The sequence below is a fragment of the Equus caballus genome, chromosome 5 (genome assembly GCF_041296265.1).
Source record: "Equus caballus isolate H_3958 breed thoroughbred chromosome 5, TB-T2T, whole genome shotgun sequence".
NCBI lineage: Eukaryota > Metazoa > Chordata > Mammalia > Perissodactyla > Equidae > Equus > Equus caballus.
Window position 1 is genome coordinate 18,116,712 of NC_091688.1, and position 23,736 is coordinate 18,140,447.

The 23,736-nt window shown below is 40.0% G+C and overlaps 1 protein-coding gene across 3 annotated transcripts in view; it reads right to left on the minus strand.

The window, feature by feature from the left end:
- COLGALT2 (collagen beta(1-O)galactosyltransferase 2) overlaps positions 1-23,736 on the minus strand; it is a 104,407-nt gene that overhangs the window by 5,866 nt on the left and 74,805 nt on the right. For all 3 annotated transcript variants that reach the window (XM_023640698.2, XM_070267856.1, XM_070267857.1), the window contains 4 exons: positions 14,489-14,565; positions 10,722-10,828; positions 3,631-3,763; positions 2,393-2,520 (listed from right to left, as the gene is read on the minus strand). In XM_023640698.2, coding sequence (XP_023496466.1) covers positions 2,393-2,520; positions 3,631-3,763; positions 10,722-10,828; positions 14,489-14,565 — 445 coding nt within the window. The remainder of the gene's footprint in view (positions 1-2,392; positions 2,521-3,630; positions 3,764-10,721; positions 10,829-14,488; positions 14,566-23,736) is intronic.

Below are 23,736 nucleotides of genomic sequence, written 5' to 3' on the forward strand. Positions count from 1 at the left end.
CAACACAGGATGTACTCACAACCATCCCCACCTTCCCCTAGTCTACTCACGGATCTGTCATCCATTCCTTTGGTCTGGAATCTGTTTGTTTCCCACTCGCCTAGAGCCAGTTGAGGAGGTGCCAGATTCCTCTCTGCCAGGTAAAGTCACTTCCTTTATTTTGCCCTAAAACTATCTCTTTCAACATTCAAGGGATTCTTCCTGTCAAAACATCCCAGGATTTGTAGAACAAGTCTGTGTTCACCTTAAGTTCCTCTGAGGACATCAATTATACATCCTCTTGGCCACTGTCTCTTTAGACTAAAATCTGAATTTCTCCCATGTACCCCAAGTGGAGGAGAAACTCCTGTTGAGCACATGCAACGTGGCTAGACTGACTGTGGAATGAAGTCTGTACTTAACTTATTAATTTTACTTAATTTAAATGTAAATTTTAAAATTGAAGATGCGTAAAATATTTTTTCTGTTAAACAAAATTTATTGTTTTGTTAGGCCTAAGTTTTCTTCAGCAGCTGAAAATTTAGCATCTGGATTGAGAAGTCATAAGTGTAAAATACACACTGGATTTGAAGATGATAGGAAAAAAGAAGGTAGACTATCTCGCTAATAGTTTTTAAATATTGATTACATGTTAAAATAATAATATTTGGATATGTTGGGTTAAATAAAACATTTTTAGGTTAATTTCACATAATTTATTTTCGTTTTTTTGATGTGATTACTAGACAATTTTAAATGATGTATGTGGTTCATGTCATTTTTCTATTGGACAGCATTGCCCTAGATGATTCCAATGGCTTGTTCTACTCTTCCCATTTGCTAGTTCTTTTTTCTGGAGAAATTTAGTAATGTAGCCATGGACAGCTTATCAGCTTTCATGTTTTGGGTTTAAGTAGCACTTGTTTCTTATTCACTTTAGAAAATGAGAGGTAAAAAATTTGAAACCCCTATAATTTTTTAAGATTGTATAATAGATTTCAATGGAATATTTTGACTTGATCAGTATGTGAAATTGAGGAAATATCTTTTTTTTTTTCCTGTATCCCTATCAGGACAGTCATTCTCCTTTCTTGGATCTGTTAGTACTTTGTCCTGTGAAATGAACCAACCAAACGACAAGTGGACAGCAACATATGCCGGTTCTAAGCCATAGACTCCTTGAGTCGAGTCCTCTGTGGCTCTCAGGCTTAAGAGAAAGCTGCCTTTGCACATGTCACATGAGCATAAAATAGCTTCCAAGCTCCGTGACTGTGAGGCCTTAATCACAGGCCACAGAGCCAGAGATTCAGAAAGGCTGAGGTGTGGTGACTTCTGGAGGATTATAGGAACAAACAATGGTCTTAAGGGACAGTGCAGAATCTAATCACATGACTGATATATAATAAGAAGCTAGGGCTTTTATTACATTTATTATTCTTATTTCTCTTTCTATTACATAGTACTGATTTCTGGGTCTGTTTCCCATGGGTTCGTTGAGCCATCGCTAGGTTTCTTTTGAGCTGAGAATGGTACATTTTCTGAGAGAGTAACTATCCCAGCTGGGCCCGTAGTTAAGGTCCCCTCTGAGGAGGGGACGGGTAGGGACAGCTTCTCTGCTGCAGCTGCTCCAAAGGAACAGGCTCTCATTTGATGGAGTTGCCTTTGACACGCAGCTGGGGAGAAGCATAATGCTTGAGACCTTTCGCCCCATTGAAGAGAAGTAAAAAGTGTCATTTTGGTTTAAAAAGAAAATGAGAGGAAGAGGGAGAGAGAGAGAGAAAGAAAGAGATTGAGAGAGAGAGAGAACTCAATTCCCAGAGGCAGCAGACAAGGAGCATTAACTAGACGTCAGTGCAGAGCCAGCGCTCCCTTGGTGAGCCTGGTCCTCCTGTGACAGCCTCTGACCCTCCACCAAACCAGCTGCCAGCGTTCCCCTGTTTGCACAGCTTCCATTCCCAGCAGAAGTTTTCTCCCCCTGACCTTCCAACCTCTCACACTCTCAGGGGCTGCAGAGGGAACCTGCTCTCCTGGGAGCTGAGGCTCAAGTATGACACAGGACTCTTGCCCTTGAATGAATGCCTCCTCCTCTCTCTCTCCATCTCCTCTATGTAACAGGTTGCCTCACAGGTGGGATTTCTACTGTGCTCCTAAGTGAGTGCTCAGTCTGGAGGCCCCCGATCTATAGGCAGACTCCAGGTCTTTTAAAGAATCTCCCATAGTTTCTTTCTCACACTGTAGAACATATAGATGCAAAACCCAGTGGCTATCCTCTATGCACTTCTTGTTTCTGGGAACATTTATGGAGTGAAGAACAGGTAAGTGGGGGCTTGAGCTGGGGAGGTGGGGCTCGCTGCCCCTCGAGAAGGACTGAGTGCCTCTTGGTGCTCTCTGATAAGCCTGTCTTGTCACTCACATCAGTTCCCAATCCAGCTGAGCACGGTCAATGTCATCCATCAGCTTCATCAACTTCTTCTTAAACTGATGTTCAAAACGCACATCATCCTCAATAACAAGAGTCTTCTCCAGCTCTCGGTCAATTACCTATAAAGTTCATCAGTGGGAAGACACCCTATGAAAAGTTTGGTACTTATTTTTTATTCAATAAGTAAGTATTAGAAAGCTGAGGGTATGCCAGCACGATATATAATAGCTTATAACTGGAATCTAAGAAAATCCATCAACAGTGGAATGGATAAATAAACTGGGTTATATTTACAGCAATGAGAACATATGATTTACAATTAAATGCAACGGTATAGATGAATCTCACGAATGTAATGTTGAGAGATTGTACATACCAGATGGTCCCATTCATATTAAAAAAGGTACAAAAGTAGACAAAACTATTGTGTGCTGTTAGAAGTCAGGATGGTGATTATCCTTGGGGACTAATGACTAGAAGGAAATACAGAGGAGATGCTTCTAGGGTGCTGGTAACCAGTTTCTTGATGTGGGTGCTGGTTAACATGGGTGTATTGTTCAGTTTGTGAAACTTCATTGGCCTGTATTTTATGATCTACATACTTTTATACAAATCTATTACATTTCATTTAAAGTTGAAAGAAAAAAAAGATAGGCATAGCCTGGATCATTCAAAGAGAGAAGGCATTCAAAGGGCCCTTCTTAGGGACTTTTTCTTTTCTTATGGGAATTGACCCTTAATCAAAAACCCCACACTCCAATACCACTCCCATCAATGTCTGGTCTGTAAGACATGGGTTCAAGTCCTGCCTCTGCCACTTCTGGCCTGGACAAGATATTTAATTATTTCCTCTCGTGTAAAATGAGCCCACCCTTCCCGACCCACCTCACATGACTTATGTGTGACATCTTGTTTGAAATCACTGAATAAATGATGACATGCTAGATACATACAAGGCATTTCTACTAAAGATGAGAATGTATCAACAGGAGTGTGGCCTCCAGAACACCGGTATGTTCCCCTGTCATCATCCCAAGTGGCACCAAGGCTACCCTTCCTTGTTTGTTGCCTGCCTTGTGTCAGAGGGAGACATGAAGCAACAGCAATTTCCAAGCACACTTCTAGAACAGTTATGGGTTCACTTTGTGTCTGGCCCTAATTCACCTACAAAGTCCCACTCTCCTTCCTCCTCGTTACAAAACCGCACATCTAAGTAAAGCATAATTTACCTCTTTCCAGACAGAGTAGTGGCTAAGAAAGCAGCCAATTTCACCCCGGGTTAGAGGCCTAGAGGAGTAAGGATCTCGGTATCCAGGCAGCATTTCAATATTCAGGGCCTTCAGCTGGCTTGTGTTGAGAGCCCTGCACGACAGAGAACATGTCTGAAAATTAACAAGTTGAGATGCTCCCACCATAGAAGCCAGAAGAGAGCGTTCTGCCTTTATGCACGCTGAGAAAGACTTCTCAGCTTTCCCATCATTCCTTAGGAGTTCCTCAGGGTTAATGTGTCATGGCACCATTACGAGCTTTGTGAAGACAAGAGTGTCTTATATTTTGTGTATCCCTCACAATGCCCAACCCTCACAATGCCCAATGTAGTTTTAAGTATCATCAGTTTTTTGGCAATTTTGAAAAAGTATTTTCCTAATGAAGGAAAGTGGTTAAGAGGAGCATTAAACACTGGAAGGGATAAGGACAGGAAGGAATGAGGAGAGGAATTGTGTGTGTGCATGCATGTATCTTTGGACATAAATGTAAAAAGAAAAAAAGGTTAAACACAAAAATAGCAGAGAGAATCTTGTAAGCAGCAAGAGAGAGGTGACTCACCACATACAAAGTTTTCTCAGTATGATTAACAGCTGATTCTCATCAGAAACCACAGAGGCCAGAAGGCAGTAGGTTGACATACTCAAAGTGCTGACTGAAAGAGACTCAACCAAGAATTCTATATCTAGATTCACTACCCTTCAAAAATGAAGAAGAAATGAAGATACTCCCAGATAAACAAAAACTGAGAGAGAGTTTGTCACTAGCAGATCTGCTCTACAAGAAATACTAAAGGGAGTCCTCAGAGTGACATGAAAGGAAACGAGAGAGTAACTCACTTCCATGTAAAGAAGAAGCAATGCTAAATGTAACTGCTTAGGTAAATATAAATGACAGTGTCATTGGTTTTTTGTTTATAACTCTTTTTTCTCTTTTCTGATTTAAACTATAGTTGCATGAAGCATTAATTGGAAGTCTGTGTTAAAGGGTATATAATGTATAAGGAAGTAATTTGTGTGACCCCAACAGAACAAAGGAGAGGGAAAGGAATGAAGCTATAGAGCAGCTCAGTTGTTGTATACTGTGGAAATTCAGGTTTTTTTAATTGAGATATAATTGACATATAACATTATATTAGTTTCAGGTGTACAACATAATGATTCGATATTTATATATTGTGAAATGATCACCACACTAATACTAGTTAACATCCATCACCACACATAGTTACAAATTTTTTTTTCTAGTGATGGGAACTTTTAAGATCTATTCTTTTAGTAACTTTCAAATATGCAATATAGTATATTAGTTAATGATAACTATGGTCACCATGCTATACCTTAGATCCCCATGACTTATTTATTTTATAACTGGAGGTTTTTACCTTTTGATCCCCTTCACTCATTTCACCTATCCCCCGCAGCCCGCGGCAACCACCAATCTGTTCTCTATATCTACAAGTTCAGTTCTTTTTTTCTTTAGATGCTACATATAAGTGAGATCATATAGTATTTGTCTTTCTCTCACTTATTTCACTTAGCATAATGCCTTCAAGGTTCATCCATGTTGTCACAAATGCAAGATTTCAATAATATTCCACTGTGTGGATAGATAGATAGATAGATAGATATCACAATTTCTTTACCCATTCATCCAACAATGGACACTAGATTGCTTCCATGTCTTGGCTATTGTAAATAATGCTGCAATGAACATGGCGGTACATACATCTTTTTGAGTTAGTTTTTCTGTTTCCTTTGGATAAATACCCAGAAGTGGAATTACTAGATCATATGGTAGTTCTATTTTTAATTTTTTGAGGAATCTTCCTCTGTTTTTGATAGTGGCTGCACCAATTTACATTCCCACCAACAGTACACAAGGGTTCCCTTTTCTCCACATACTCTCCAACACTTGTATTTCTTGTCTTTTTGATAATAGCCATCCTAATAGGGGTGAGGTGATATCTCATTGTGGTTTTGATTTGCATTTCTCTGATGCTTAGTGATGTTGAGCACCTTTTCATGTACCTGTTGGCCATCTGTATGTCTTCTTTGGAAAAATGACTATTCAGATTCTCTGCCCATTTTTTAATAAAATTGTTTGTTGTTTTGCCATTGAGTTGTATGAGTTCTTTATATATTTTGGAAATTAACCCTTATCAGATATATGATTTACAAATATTTTCTCCCATTCAGTAAGTTGCCTATACATTTTTTTGATGGTTTCCTTTGCTGTGCAGACGCTTTTTAGTTTGATGTAGTCCCACTAGTTTATTTTTGCTTTTGTTACCTTTTCTTTTGGTGTTAAATCCAAAAAACCATCACCAAGACTGAGCTCAAGGAGCCTACTTTCTATGTTTTCTTCTAGGAAGTTAGTATTAATATGAACTAGATTGCTATAAATTAAGATGCTAATTGTAATCCCCAAGGCAGTCACTGAGAAAAATAACTAAAAAATATACAGTAAAAGAAATAACAAAGGAGTTAAAATGATAGAGTAGAAAATATCTTTTTGAATCAAAAAAGCAATAATGGAGGAATAGAGAAACAATGAAGATGTAAGACGTATAGAAAACAGCAGACATAAATCTACCTTATCAGTAATTATTAAATGTGGATGGATTAAACCCTGAAATCGAAGGCAGAGATTAGCAGAATGAGTTTTTAGAAACATGATCCAACTGTGTGCTGTCTGCAAGAGACAGATTTTAGATTCAAAGATGTGAATAGGTTTAAACTAAAAGGATGGAAAAAGACATATCAGGTAAACAGCAACCATGAGAGAGCTGGAGGAGCTATACAAGCATCAAACAAAATTTATTACTAGAGACAAAGAAGAACATTTTCTAACGATAAAAGAGTCAATCCGTCATGAAGACACAATTATAAATATATATGCACCTTACAATGGAGCAAAAACATGAAGCAAAAACTGACAGAACTGAAAGGAGAAATAGACAATTCAAAAATAATAGTGGGTAGGAGTTGGCCTGGTGGCTCAGTGGTTAAGTTTGCACATTCTGCTTCAGCAACCCAGGGTTCACCGGTTCAGATCCCGGGTGCAGACATGGCACCACTTGGCAAGCCATGCTGTGGTAGGTGTCCCACATATAGAGGATGATGGGCATGGATGTTCGCTCAGGGCTAGTCTTCCTCAGCAAAAAGAGGAGGATTGGTGGTAGATGTTAGCTCAGGGCTAATCTTCCTCAAAAAAGAATAATAATAATGGGAGACTCCAATACCCTACTTTCAATAACAGAAAGAACAACTAGGCAGGAGAACAACAAGGAAATAGAAGACTTGAACGACACTGCAAACCAACTTGACCTAACAAATATCTACAGAACACACCACCCAAAATACACATTCTTCTCAAGTGCACTTGCAACATTCTCTAAGACCATATTTTAGACCATAAATATCATACAGACCATAAATCAAACCTCAGTACCCTTAAAAGGAGTGAAATCATACAAGTTATGTTCTCCAACCACAAGAGAATGAAACTAAAAATCAGTAAGAATAGGAAATTTGGAAAATTCACAAATATGTGAAATTAAACAACACACTCCTAAAGGAACCAATGGGTCAAAGAGGAAATCACAAAGGAAATGAGAAAATATTTTGAGATGAATGAAAATGAAAACACAGCACACCAAAACTTACAGAATGCCCCTAGTGCAGTACTTAGAAGTCTAGTTATAACCATAAATGCCTATATTAGCAAAGAATATCTTGTATAAATAATCTTGTCTTCCATTTTAAGATACTAGGAAAAAAGAGCAAAGTAAACTCAAAGCAAGCAGAAGGAAGAAAATAATTAATACTATAGTGGAAATAAGTGAAATAGAGAATAGAAAAGCAAGAGAGAAAATTGACAAAACCAAGTGTTGGTTCTTTGAAAAGATCAACAAAATTCATCAGAAAAGGCATTTGATAAAATCCAACTGTGTACGGATTGAATGTTTATACTCCCCCCAAGTTCATACGTTGATGGTGTTAGGAAGTGGGGTCTTAGGTCACGAGGGTGGAACCTTCATAAATGAGATTGCTGTGCTTACAAGAAGAGACATGAGAGAGCTTTCTTCCTCTCTCCACTCTGTGCTCTCCGCTATGTGAGGGCACAGCAGGAAAATAGCCATCCACAAATCAGGAAGAGGTCTCTCACTAGAATCCAGCCATGCTGGCACCCTGCTCTCAGACTTCCCAGCCTCCAGAACTGTGAGAAATAAATGTTTGTTGTTTAAGCCACCTGGTTTATGGTAATCTGTTATGATAGCCCAAACTGACTAAGTCACCAACACCCTTTCACAATAAAAACACTCAACCAAATAAGAATAAAAGAGAATTTCCTCAACCCGATAAAGGCCATCTGTGAAAATTCCACAGTTAATATCAAACTTAATGTTGAAAGACCAGATGCTTCCCTGTAATATTACAAACAAGACAAAGATGTCTACTCTTACCACTCCTGTTCAACACTGTACTTGAGGATCTAGCCAGGGTAATTAGGCAAGCAAAATAAATAAATGATATACAGATCAAAGAAGAGGAAGCAACAGTATTTACATTTGCAGATGACATAGTCTTGTATATAGAAAATCTTAAGGAATACACACACACACAAACACACACACACACTGTTAGAACTGATAAATGAGTTCAGCAAGGTTCAGGATACAAGATCAATACAAAAATCAATTGTATTTCTATATACTTAACAATGAGCAATCTAAAAATGAAATTAGGGAAACAACTCCATTTACCATAGCATCAAAAAAAGTAAAATACTTTGGAATAAATTTAGCAAAATAAATGCAAGAACTTTACACTGAAACTATAAAACAACATTCAAAGAATTAAGGAAGACCTAAATAAATGGAATGATCCCGTGATCATGAATTAGAAGACTTCATATTGTTAAGATAGAAATACTCCTCCCAATTGATCACCAGATTCAATGCAACTCCTATCAAAATCCCAGCTGCGGTTTTTGTGGAAAATGACAAGCTGATGCTAAAATTTATATGGAAATGCAAGCGACCTAGAATAGCCTAAACAATCTTGAAAAAGAATAACAAAGTTGTGGGGCCCGCCTCGTGGCCGAGCGTTTAATTTTGCATGCTCTGCTTTGGTGGCCCAGGGTTTCACCAGTTCGGATCCTGGGTGCAGACATGGCAACACTCATTGAACCATGCTGAGGCAGCATCTCCCATGCTACAACTAGCGGAACCCACGACTAAAAATATATAACTATGTACCAGAGGGCTTTGGGGAGAAAAAGGAAAAATAAAAAATCTTTAAAAACAATAAATAAATAACAAAGTTGAAGGGCCTACACTTCCTTACATACAAAGCTACAGTTATCAAGATAGTGTGGTATTGGAATAAGGACTGACATATACATCAATGGAATAGAATTGAGAGTCCAGAAATAAACTCTTACATTTATGGTCAATTCATTTTTGACAAGGGTGCCAAGACAATTTAATGGGGGAAAGAGTAGTCCTTGTAACAAACAGTGCAGGGATAACTAGATAACCATGTGCAAAAGAATGAATTTTGACCCCTACCTCACACCATATAAAAAACTAACTCAAAATGGATCAAAGATCTAATGTGTAAGATACATATATATATACAAGAGAGAAAACTAAAAAACTCTTAGGAGAAAATACAGAAATAATCTTTGTGGCTTGAATTTGGCAATGGGTTCTTAGATATGACACCAAATGCATAAGCAACAAAAAAATATTAATTGGACTTCATCAAAATTAAAAACGTTTGTGTTTTAATGGACCCCATTGTGAAAGTGAAAAGACAACACATAGAATTGGAGAAAATATCTGCAAATTATGTAGCTGACAAGAGACTTCTATCTAGAATATATAAAGTACTCTCACCACTCAACTAGTTTCCTCTGGTCCATGTGGCCTATGAATGGGATTGGGGCTCTCAGGAGTATTTGAAGCAGTGTTTCCAAACTCTAGTGCACCCAAGAATAGGGTCGCCAGATCTAGCAAGTAAAACATAGAATGCCCAGCCAAATTTAAATTTCAGATAAACAATGAACAATTTTTAGTATTAAGCCCCATGCAATATTTAGGATGAATTTAACTAAGTGTCCTATATTTTATGTGGCAATCTTACCCAAGAATCACCTTGAGGCTTCTTAAATGCAGGTTCTTGGCCCTAGCTCTAGAGATCACGATTCAGCAGCTCTGGGATGGCACTCAGGAAGCTGCCCTCTTAACCAGCCTCTGAGCACACTAATGTGGGTGTCCAGGCCATGCTTTGAGAAACATTGATGAGATTCTCTAAAGGAATCACAAGAACTTCCACAACAGCTTCTAGCCATACTCCTTAGAGCCATTCATATTCCCAACTAACATAAAACATGGAACTGCAGGTTTTGCATAAATCTATGCCTTGAGATAGAATGTCAGATAAAAGGGCAAAGCAAAACAAAGTAACAATGACAGCAATAACAAAAATCTTTGAAGGAATCCAACTGAGTATCAGTGTGACTTTCCTGCCACATTCCCAGGAAAAGTGATCAGCCCAGGCAGACTGTAGCAAGCATCTTATGCAACAGGATACACAGACTGTTATGCATTTTTTCCATTTATTTTCTTCAGGTTGCCCAAGTTTAGACACTTTGCTCTAAATCAGGCTCTGAAGGCTACTCTGAACACATTCCTTCCAACACATTACAGAAAGCTGGAAACCACCACAACCACTGTGAGAACTCCCAGAGACAGGGGAAAATCACTTCCAGTGTGAGCTTTCAGCATAATGAAGACAAGAGATCACTGAATGATGAGTGGATTTCAGGCCTGCTCTACCTGGTGAATTAACATATACACTACTGTAAGTCATAAAGTTTCTCCCAAAGTAGATTTCTCCCAAAGTAAGTACAAGTAGCTATTGTAAAAACATGTCTATCTTCTAATGACTACAGATTCCTCCCACCCAGGACTAAATTTCTCTCAGAGAGGGCAAATCCCCGCTCCAACCACATCTTCAAGGGTCTGAGAAAAAACCCGACTCACTTTCCATCCACAGCCTCGACAATCTTGACTTCAATCTCCTGCTCGTACAGCGTGCGTAACATCCGGTCCCGTCTGTCCTTTCTGCGCTTGAGGTTTATCATGAAAATCTAATGCGGGAAGGAAAATGGAAAAGAAACACAGATGATTCAAGTCTTATTTTAGGCTGTTTGAAAAGTTAAGTAAACGTAAGCACCAAAGTTTTAGTTAGAATAAGGAGTGGAAAAGATAGGGAAAACTGTGGTGAAGATTTGTTTGTGTTTCATATCAGGCCGAAGGATATTCGTCCAAACAGAATTACTTTCAAAACTGAGCCTTTTGCAGCGACTCAACTCTCTCCTTGTTTCTCTGATTGCTCGTTGATGGACATGTTTGCCCTGCTCTTGAGATAGGAAAGTTTAAAAAGTTACTCTTCAGAAGGCCAAAGATGAATTAAACCCCAAACATACAAGACTAAGGGGTAGGAGGCAGTTGGGCAAGTGGTTAGAATTATCAGCAGACCTAAGTTCACGTCCTGAGTGTTACTTACTAAGTGTTTGCCTTGGACCAATCCCTATGCCTCAGTTTCCTCATCTGTAAAACTGGGATAAGACTGGTCCTATCTCACAGGTTAAATATTAGCCATTACTATAGTTTATATCCACTGTAGATAATGAATGATAATGAATGTTAAAGTCATTCAAAGGATAAGAAAAATCTAGTCTCAACAGATTCCCTTATTTTCAAAGTTTCCAAACTGAATTATCAAGGTCTCCATTTTAGTAGCTTCTTTGCCAGAATTCTTCAACTCCCTTAGAGATAAGGGAATTTTTCTGAAAGAAGTAAAGAGAAGGGGCCTTCTCCTTGGGGGGCAGCCCTTAGGGGAAGGGAGAAACGGAAAGGCATGATTTCCACATCATGTGGATCCGAAGGAAACCCTATGTAGAGGACACCTACAGGTCCATGAAGATCAGAAAAATGTGCCTTCGGATTTGTCCCCATGAAGGCTGGGTCCACCTGCAGCCCCTCACCTTAGCCCCTAAATTCCTGATGGCGGCACTAAACATACACATATCGTGAGGCCACTACAGGGAGTTACAGACAATGAGGCTGTCCTGACTATGTCCAGATTTAAGGAGACACAAGTGCACCTAAGGTCTCATAAATGCCATTACAGGTAAATAGGTGTTTTAATAAGGTCCTTTTGCTACGAGCAGTAATAAACTCACGTCGAACATTAAACTAAGAGAAGGAGACTTCAGCTGCCAGCAAGAAATATTGATGACACATAGCATGGAAAAGGAGAAACCTACAGGAATGAGTTGTATGACGTTGGCTTCATCTTGACATACCATCTAGATGACTTTGAGGAAGATGTTTAACGTTTCAGGGTCCAGTTCCCTCGTTTGTAAAAAGAGGGAGTTGAACAACCTTATCTCTCAAGTCCAGTAAAGATTGAAAGGTCTATGACATGTGGCTTATGGTAAAGTTTGCTTTATGCACTGTCCAGAATGAAGCAGAAACTGTCTTATAACCAGCCTGGAATTTAGACTTTACTGGGGGCTAAGCTTTGGTTCGCATGGTCATTCTGAATGTAATCATCAATATTTTATATATTTTACTGGATGAAAAGCTGCACTAACTAAAATTTTAACCCTTCCTTACAAAATATTCTCACTTTACAATACCCACTTTATAAATATCCATTTATGAAGCTCTGGGCAAAGAGACTGATATGGGAGCAAGATGTCTTCTTTGAAGAAATCATCCACCTGATGTAGGGCAAAGTGGACTAGGTGCATGATGATTTCATCACCTCCTCTGTTTACCTAACTGGGTAATTATTTTTTTTGAAACAATTTCTGTGGTCACTCTATTTGCCTTGTTACTTGGGACTTCATAACTTAATAGGTTATATTCTTTTATATTTCATTTTCTTCCTGCTTAGAATCCTACTTTGATGCACCAGGTTCCATCTCCCAGTTTTACAAATATGGAAAGGAAAGTGCATGTCCTCATGCAGACATATGGAGCTACCTGAGGTCACTCCAGGAGAGCAAAAACAAAACAGAACAAAAATTAACAGAAATACAACAAAAAAAAAAGTCCACTCAAACCAGAGACCTCTGGTCTGGGAAGACTTTAGTAAATAATAATCCAGTCCCAGTTCCTGCCAAAACAAGTGCAATAAAAAGTTAGCCATGAAGGAAAAACACAGACGGCTTGCTCCATACTTAGTGAATAGTAAACAGAGAAAGAGCCACACAGTCAGTGCAGCCCAGACACCACAGCAAGGTCATGGGGTACTGGGAAGGTTGAAAAGGCCCCTGAAAATCCCTTTTTCCACCATCCTATCTCTGTTCCAGACAGAGAGATGATTATCTAAGCTCAGGAGAGTAGAGTCTCTGTGCTGTGACACTTCCTAGAGCTGGCATGTCCCGGGAGTGACCCAGTCCTTATGACCACATCCAAATGGAAGACCAGAGCTGGAAGATCTTGGCTTTGTCTCATTTTATTTGCTTTGGTGTGGTCCTCATCAGAACATGTTTATACAAGGAAAAATGGATACATGTAAAGATACTTGTGTTCTTTTATCTAGAGAACTGAGAGCTGATGAGAACTGCAGAGAAAGGAAAGCTACAGTCATACACGAAAGCTGGTCCAGCTCATGGTGTGGGCCAATCTTTCCTGCAGCCTTGATCATTTTTAAAAATGATTTACTCTTTAGTCTAATTCCTCTCTTCCACGCTTAAAATCATCTCTTCTCATTCTGCCTTCTGCGGAAATAGCATAATAGCTGTTAACTCTTTTCCACTTAATATTTATGAAATACTCCTTCCCATTCCTGAAGTCCAGCTCCAAATCAACTTTACAGACAAAGTCCCAATTCCCGGTCCACTAGCTCTTTAAGATGGCCATACTTTGGGGACATGTATTATATGGTACAGGCTAATAGACAAGGCATTTTCTCTCAATGCAGCAGGGGCAATGAGCACAGGGCACAAAGCTTGGCCTATGACATATCCAGAATCCATGGAAAAAAGTCTATCTCAGTTTGTGGATTCCTGAGCACTGTCCTGGCCTCTAGACCACCCAGCTCCTGAATACTGATCAGCAGCTACATGACATGAGGGACTCATGAAGGATTCAGTGACTTGGAATACAATTCTGGCCCCACCAAGCGTCTGTTGTATTACCAAGAGAGGCATTTCTTTATATTTCTGCTTCATTCTTTATACAATTGAAACTTAATAATGAATGGCCCTCAGAGAGCTATTATGACGTTGTTGCCTGCTGAAAGGCAAAATTTTAGAACAGTTTTCTTTTTTCTCTTTTTCTTTGTCTTCTCAAACCTGGCCTCCAAACTTTTTCCATGGAAAAACAGCAGAGAGAAAATAAAGCACAGAGTGTTCCAGAACGGTTTCCACCCACTCAAAGTTAAAATCCTCTAATACCTAATGCATATATCTTCTTTACCCTTGAATCTTGATGAAAAGGTTGATGAAATGTGGCAATATCTACTCTTAGAATATATCAAATTCACTTTCATGACTAAATAGCAACTTCTCTCTGATTCAATGATTAATTCACTTTTATCACGATGCTCCTCTTTTAAGATAAGAAAACTGAGGCACGACAAAAAACAAGTACTTCACCCAAACCCTTAATGCATTTTCAACAGTCAAGCCAGTCTGGCTCTCAGTGGATGCTCAGGCTTGTGTTCCCATTAAAAACATACAAGCATGCTGCACGCATGCATGTGCACACACACACATTGACACCTTTCCTACCTCGTCAAATCCCATCTTGTCGGGATATTTAGGGACAACTGAGACAAACTGGGAAGGTTCCATTGGAGGACCATCAACTGGAAGACACAAGAAATACGCAGAGTGCTTTGTTAGGGAAAGAGTCAGAGAACAGAATTGCATCCACACACCCGATCTCTAGGAACACAACCTGGATGAGCAGAGCGGGGGATGACTGCTGAGCAGTTCCCCAGGACTGAGTGGCTACACAAGAACCCTCAAGGTCAGGGCTCTGGTTCCCAGAGCACTTGTTTATACGCAGATGGCAGAATTTGCTCCATTTCCCTTAAGACCTATTTGAAGAGTATTTGGGAGGTGGTTTAGGGTAATGGTTCAGGGTGAGGGCTCTGGAGTCAGATGATCTGAGTCCAGGCTTTGGTCTATAAAGGTCTGGAACAGTTATGTAACCTCTGTAAGCCTGTTTCTTCATGTGTAAAATCAAGTTAAGAACTGTATCTCTTATTAAATTTATATAAAATTTAAATGAGACCTGCATGCAAAGCACTCATAACCTAATAAATGCTCAATAACTTTGTGCTATTATTTATGGTGGCCCATGATGAAAGAGCTCAGAAATAGGCTAGACTTTTTCTGAATAATGCTTTTTTCTATACACTTAAAATTGTCAAAGTCTGGGAATGATTTTAATCCCATCCAGGCAGGTTTAGCTACAGGAACACAAAAGTCCTTTAATTTAACCCGAACTCACCTTTGAAAGCCAGCCCATGGACCAGGAGTTAGTACAGGGCTAACATGCAAGTTTCCAGACGTGAGGGACATCGCATCTTAAGCAGTAAAAATTTTATTTATTTGATACTCCAAAAAAGCTTTCTTTACAAACTACTATATATTTTAATCGTTGAATGCAATGTTGATTAAAGCACCCGAGAAGGTCTTTAAGATTTTTGGTACTGGAGAAATTCAAAGTACTTGTTTGGTTTTCCTTAAAGGTAAAATGCAAAGAAAATTTTAAATGGGAGCTGGTAACTGGGTTGTTTGTATCAGCGATGGCCATTACTACTGTTCATGAATATCCATTCTCCTCTATTCCAGGTACATGAGAGGAATACTTTCTTGCCCTTGAAGTTAGTCGCGGTCGTGTAATTTGCTGGGAAAGCTTTAAATTGCCGCCACTCAACTCTCCAAACCCTCCTTCCAGCCCCACCCCAGCCTCACCACAATGACCATAGTAGCATATGTTGATATGTAAAAACCATGAATTTGGAGCAGCCTAGAATGATGTGCTAACAAATGGAGGGCGGCTGCCCAGGAAAGACGCCAGGACCACTGCAGACTTTGCACAGCAAGAAATAAGCCTTTGCTGTATTAAGCCAATGAGATTTTGGCACTATTTGATATCCCATCCTACCTTTGCCTGTACTGACTAAAATACTGTCCTTTCACCGGGATATCAAAGAGAAACCATGACATCCGGTTTCACAATGATCAGATAATGTGAAATTCTAGAAGATGGTGAGACAGGTTTCCTAAACCAAACACAAGAGTTGGTCTCATTACTTCAACCTCTGACCCTTGCAGTCACATTTCTGTGAGTACACAGTGCATGTGTTTCTGTTTCCATTAGAGGCTCATTATATTTTGGTCCCTTCTGCTGCATCCCAATTCTCATTAATTTCTTTTAAAATCAACAAACATTGATTGAGAGTCCACCACATACAGGGTTAGGTTTTTAAGAGAAAGAAACTTAACATACAAACTCCTTCCTGTTCATAGTGTTGTTTGAGGAGCTGTCTCGCTCTCCCTCCCTGCGCCCCCTGGGAGGGGGTTATATTCTGAGTTACCCTTTCCAGGCTGTTGGTCTCTGGCACTCACAGGGCCTGCATGGCTTTAACGTCTCAGCCACAGAGACTGTTTTTAGCCATGCTGCTTCTCTCAATCATGGGCAGTCATTGTGTTCACAGGACAAGTGTCCCAAAAAAAGCCACAAGGGTCTGGTTCCTGAAAGCTACCATTGAGACAAAATATGAGAAGTGTACCTGGGTTTTGCCACTGAAGGCAGAGCTAAGCCACAGGGAAAAACAGGAAGTGATACAATGAATCAGACCTAAGAAACTTACCGTGAAAGGAGAAGGGATATGTCTTTGCTGATGTCACACTTGAAGGTTAGGTATATCCCAGCTTTTGTTTGGGGTCATTTCTGACTCCATCATTCATATTTTATTTAGTCCCTCATTGAATCCCTCCCTATACATAGCCCCTCCCTGTACACTACTTGGGACATGTTCTTCCTTGGCTCCTGGATACTTTCAAGATCTAGGAATAATAATAATAGCTATTGTTGTAGAGATCTTATTACTCACTGAACTCTGGGCTATATACTCTTGATGTATGTAATCACATTTATTTAATCCTCACAACATGAACCATGGGATAGGTATGAGGTTTCCTATTTTTACAGATAAGAAAACAAAGGCTTAAACATCTTGCTCAAGGTCACAGAGCTGATAGAGCTGGTATTTGAACCTAGGTCTGACTCCTGCATGCAAACCCTTAACCCTACTCTACCGTGCCCCAAAGCTAGTCCTTGGTAGCCATGGCCTCAAGTTGGCCTTGGGCAACTGGGCTGGGTTTACAGTAACTCAGTTAGCTAAGTCCTTGCCCCTGGGTGACCATCACTTGTGGCTCTTTCTGTGGTCTACACTGGAGCATACACCATCCAGTGTACAATGCACCAGCCCAGTCATGCCTGGAAAAGCATTTGAGAGATTGTGTTTGGACCGAATCCTAACACTTCTTCTCTACAGTTTCTCTGGAACTTCTTCCACTGCTGCAGCCACCACCCTAGCTCAGGTCCTCACGCACCATGCCTGGGCTGTTTTAATATTTTTCCAACACTTGTGTGGTCTTAGTCTTGCCTCATTCTAGCTCATTATGCACACCGTTGTCAAAATAATCTTGCTCAAGCACAGTGCCATTCTTGGCCATAATAGTTATGCTCAACAGTTAGGTGCTTTACAATTTGTTAAGTGCGTTCATATTCCCACACCATCTAATCTTCACTTTTTAGGGGGGGAGGGGTTGTTTGTTTTTATAGATGAAGAAATTGAGACCAACTCAGATGTAGACTTGCCCAAGGTCAAAGAGTGATTGGTTGGCAGAGCTGGAACTCAGTTTTAGACCTTCTGACTTCAGATTCAATATTCTTAATAATCTCTGCACGATGATTTGTTGCTGAGAACTGGCACCCAGGATTTCCCACCACCTCATGCTTTGACTTGCCAGACCAATTTCCTCATGCCTCACAATGCATTTACTTCTGTAATTTATAAGATCTAGGCTTATTTACTTCTGTAATTTATAAGATCTAGGCTTCTGTTATTCATCCCCCAAAGGAAGCACATCCCCAAATTTTCTGTACAGCTCCTAGTGTACTAAATGAGTAAGTACATGTAGAGTGATAGGCACAGAGCTTTTAATAAATGTTAGCCATTGCTGTTATATGCCATCTCCCTCCACCCTGACTCTTCCACTCTGATCTCTGAAACTCCAGTCTGCAATTCATAAAATCCCAGACATTTCAGTCCTCCACTTTTTCTGAATATCTCTTTGCCTTTTTGTTTCAATTAAAACTTCATTTTCCTTTGAGGACACTGCCTCCCTTTCAGCTGTCAGAGTGGAAGCTGATTTTTCTTACATCCCCCAACTCACTCCAAACTGTCTTCCATCCTTCAAAACCCTCAACTTCTTTGAAGCATATTTTAGCACCTCTCTACCTTCTAATCATGCCCCCTCAGTCACTGATGACTGCAATTTCTGGCTCACAGTCTCACTGTCCCTGTTATCATTCTTAGAAACCTCAGCATCCACATGGTGATCCATTCAACAACCTGGCTTCTAGGTCCTTGACCTTGGCACCAACATTCTTTCAGCGATCCACTGCCATGTCTGTATCCTCCACACCTTTCATGTCCCTACTTTCATGGGTACCCAACCTGGATTTCATGGTCTAGCACTCTAACCATCCCTTGTAAATGTTCTTAAGTACCTCCTATTGATCTCGCTTGGTAAAACCCCAATCCTGGTTAAACTGACTTGTCCAGTTACTCAATGCCAAGAAGAATACTACAAGAGAAGTTCACACAATTGTGTTGACTGAGTCACTTCCAAATTACAACAGATGTCAAATTGGCACTGGATACTGCCAAATGATCCAACTATACTTCCATAGTAAATTTACTTTCCCACTTTCTGAGAAATATATTTTACACCTTGTCCGCTCTCCTGGAATCTCCAACATCTCTCTTGAGCTGATGACTAGACTACACGTATCATAGAGAAAATATTCAAAGTCAAATTAGACCTACCTTTCCTGTATGCCTCTAGTCCACCAAGCCAACTGCATTTGTATGTACACATTCTGCCTTGTCAGCTGCTAGAGTGGAAAAAGTATCCCTGTTCCTGTCTAGGACAACGTCTCCAATACCGTCCTGGGTTACAATGCCTCTTGTTTTCTCAAGGACTTCAGTCTTACAATTATCTTCTCTTCTACATCATCAAGTTCCCCTCATACATTGGATCCTTCCCATCAGCATACAAACATGTTAAAATCCTATCTTGAAAAAACAGACAACACGAAAAACAAAACAACCTCTCCCTTGATCTCTCACTGCCTTACAGTCACCATCCTATTTCTCTATTCCCCATCCCAACAAGATTCCACTCTCTCATTGCCCTTTTATCCTCTCTTTGGCCCAGTCCAATGGGCTAGTGTCCTCATCATCGCACTGAAGTGGCTCTTATCAGGGTCATCACAGATCACTATTTTGACAGAACCAATGGTCAATTTCCTATCCTCATTTTATGTGACTTCTCAGCAATATCTGGCTCCTTCTTGAAACACTTCTCAATTTTTCCTTCCAGCTTTCTGGCTGTTCACCTCCCCAGGGATCTGTCCTCCTCCCTCTCCTCTTCTCTTTCTATGTTCTTTCACTAAACAAGTTCACACTGTTCCATGGGTTCAAATATCGTTTTAATGCTGATGACTCTCAAATGTCTATCTCCAGCTGGAGTCTCTTCCCTGAACTCCAGACTCAGGCATCCAAATAGCTCCTAATCTCTCCTTTCAGATGTCTAACAAATATCTTAAGCTTACATAATCAAAACTTCCTTTCCCAAATTTTTCCCATGAAACTTTTCCCATTTCATTAAATGGCATACCAGGCCAAAATCCTGGAGTCATCCTTGATTCCTTTCTTTCCTTCATGGGCTGCATCCAGGTCTCTGTAAGTCCTGTTGGCTCTACCACCAAAATATATCTTAAATCCACCTGCTTCTCATCACCTCCTTGCTACAGGTTGCATCCCAACCACCATCATCTCTCACCAAGAGAGATGTACTGGTCCCCCTAAACTCTAATCTCCACACCACAGCCTGAACGATCTTTCTAACTACATAAATCCTCCTCCCCAATCCCACATGGAATCTCATTACTCTAAGAATAAAATCCAAATTCTGTCCTATGGCCACAAGGCTCTGCTTGATCTGGACACTTCTTCATCCATGACCTCATCTCCTTCTACTCAACTCCTCATTCTGTATACTCCAGCCACACTGGCCTTTTCTTGGAGCACCCAAGCTCCTTCCTAATAGCCTTTGTATGTGCTGTTCTTTCTGCTTGAAACACTCTTCCTGCAAATATTCCTGTGGTTGCTTCCTTGATATATTGTCTATCTCTCTGTCTTGGCATATAAATTCCTTGGTGGCAGAGCTTCTGCCACTTTTGTTCACTGCTGTATTCCCAGCATCTTGAACAATCCATGGAACATAGTAAGTGTTTAATCAATGACTCTTCTAAAATCTTCCTTATCTTCACTGCTTTTAGGATGGGCATTCTGCTTTAGCTGGGCATTCAAGGACCACAACAATTAAGCTACCCCAACCCACAAACTTTATTTCCTTCTACTGTTTAAAGCCAACTCTCTTCCAGGGTGAGAATGCTTTTTGAACAATGTCTTTGCTTAGTCTGTTTCCTCTGCCTATAGTGCCCTCACCATATCACTCCTTTTATTTCAACTCCACATTTCTAGCAAAGCCCAGCTGAAGAACCATCAGGACTTGAAGGTCTCCTCGATCACATCAATCCACAGCAATCTCTCCCTATTCCAAATTTCTATTGCCCTTATATCTGCTCCTTTCACAAAGCGCTACACTGCATCATCGGGGTCTTTTTCATGTGTCCTGTCTCCCCAGTTAGATATAAACACCTGAAACAGAGAATCTGTTATCAAATGTTTTGAATTCCCAGTACCCTCACAGAGTGACTCAGACATTGTAGGTAGGCATTCAATGTTTGTACTTGAATATAATGCCTGTTCTAATGCTTCAACAGGTATAGTCTATTAGCGGTCATTTATTTACTGCCCATTGGGTTCTAGATGCTGTGCAAAGTGCTTTTAACATTTAGTCCGTCTTTCTTAAGGACACCTGACAGATACGACTTCATCATCACCAGCCTTTTACGAATCCTACACGGGCCTCCAGTCTGTATTTCTGCATTGTTACCCTCAAAGGTTTATTTTCTAATTATTTTCTTATTCCAATTATGTTCTATCTTCTAAAACTCAGAATCTGACATTTTAAAAAAATTGTAACTGAAGAAGGTAAATACAACAACTAAATAAAATGCCATATACAAAGTGCCTAGCACTAGAATTGGTATGTATTGGGAGATCGATAATGACAGCTATAATTACGAGTTCTTCTCAAATGATTTATACCTGCCTAGCATGGTGCTGTGCATTTCCAATGTGTAATCATTAATTTTTACTGACAACGTGTGAGCCTCTGTGTATGGAAAACTTTCTATGTTTTCAGTTCTACGGGGAAAGCAAGAGAAGGCAAGGCTCTGGCCGGCTGTCTCTGAGCTGACATCTACTTGGAGTCAAGACTGACAGCCATGAAACAGGGATGATAAAGGATAGCACATCATCAAGCTAAATGGAGTCCTAATAATAGCAATAATTCATTATCTTATGGAGTTGATATACATTATTTTATTTGCTCCTCCCAACCTGGCAAAGTCAGTGTTATTTCCTCATTCCGCAGATAAAAGAGCTAAAGCTCGGAGAGGGTTGATTCTCCCTTTGTAAGTGACAGAGCCCAGGTTCAAGTCCATTATCCTGGTCTCAAGTTCAGTGCTCTTTGCAACACAGTTTTCATTCATTTACTCATCCGTTCATTCACTTGTCTAGATCTGCACTCAGCAAATATTTGGTACCAACTATACATCATGCACCGTGCTAGGTGTTTGTCATAAAATAGGATACTTCCCTTGTCCTCTGGAGTCTAAAACATAGAGAAGAGGCGGAAACAGTATTTATTAAAGAAATTCACAAAGAAATTCCTAAGGGCTGGTTCAAGAAATACTGTCACAGTGAACTAGCTCGCTATTCAATCTCATTCCCTCCCATGACAACTGTTTGTTCTTTTTTTTCATTACCCTATCATTCACTATACACTCAGAGAACAATAGTGATCTCTTGTTTCTTTTTTCAAACCCTCGGACACTGAGATGAGGGAAAACCAAATGGCTTGCAAACAGTTATGCACATGAGCATGCAAAGGTTGTAATGGCAGGTGTGCTTTTCTCTTCACCCCAAGTATAGTCTATGGATGTACTCTGCTCAGCAGCACCGATGTGTCCCTGATATTGAACTGACTAATGTTTTACAAACAGAATCTTGTGTAAATACAGTAAGAGAGCTTGCTATTTACAGGAATCTTCTGGTGAATCTTTTAAATTATTATTGTCTTTCTTACCTTCTGCTCTCAACCATGTTTTTTAAAAGAAAACTCTCTGCTTTCTCTCTATTTTCTTGCTTCTTAATTACTTCTCAAACACTTTGAACTCTGATTCAGCCTTTTCTGAAACCGTTCTTGTTGTGGACTTTAGCTGATAAAATCCACTGGACTCTTTTTTCAGTCCTTACCTTGAACTTCCTTCCACATCTCTTGCTCCTGTTTTCTTGAAATTCTCTCATATCACGTTATCTTGTTGATGAATCCCAACTCAACATCTTTAGGCTTGATAACACTTAAGTTCCAGATTCATCTCTCTGTCTACCCACTGAGCATCTCCACCTGAAGTCATTTATTCATTCACTCAGTTATTCAACAAATACTTACTGGGTGCCTACTAGGTGACAGGCAATGGGTTATGTCTTAAGACTAACATGATCAACAAGGAATTTATTGTCTAGGGGTGAGGAGCAGGAAATAGATATACATAGGCAACTCAGTGGGTCTAAAAATGACTCATGATATTTCCTTGCAAAGGCTTCCTTTATTCTACATGCTCTATACCATTGAAAATTCCTACAGTCATCTTAGACACTCAAGTCAGAACTCAGAAGTTTTTCTCTGCCTCCTTTTTGCTCATCCACAAACTCTTGGCTGAGTCCTTTCAAGTCTACATCATAAATTTCTCTTAATCTGTTCCTTACTCTCCATTCCCACTGCTTCTGTCCTAGCTCAGATCCTCATCCTCTTTTGCCTAGTTTACCATGTAATGTCCCAAATGGTCTTTTCATCTCCGGCCTGAGACCAGCATCCACTGCCCCACCCTGCTCCAGCCATACTTCTCTTACCGCAAGAGTGACTTTTCTAAATCCAGATTCCAACCTGACATTTCTCTGCTAAAATCCATTTAAAAATTGCCCTCCCTTCAGACAAAGTCCAAACACCTTCTTATATGTTAGAGGGCCTTCTGGCTGGGCTCCTGCCCACTTTCCAGCCTCACTTCCCGCTTTGCCTCCCCAAACACCTCCACTGCCCACATATACACATCCTATGCTCTAGTGATGAATAACAGAATTTCTCAGATGCTATGTGCAAATTCAGTGCAAATATTCCCTCCTTTGGGAAAGCCATTTCCAACACCCTCCCCTAGGCAGGGTGGATCCGTTACTGTATCCTTTAGACACCACTGCACATTATACATAATAATTAGTGTAGCTACTGATTGTTGAGCATTTACCAGTTCTGACATCATGGTAGATCCAGAAGCGATAACAATACGTGAGCAAGGACATGAGCTTTGGAGACAGCCGTATTGCTTCAAATCGCAATCGTTAGCACAATCATCTAGGGCAAGCTACTTAAGCTCTCTATACCTCAATTTCTTCATCTTTAAATGAGGATAATAAAACCCTTTTCATTGACTTGTAATTAATGACACAATTTATAAAAAATGCTTAGCATGGTATCTGTCA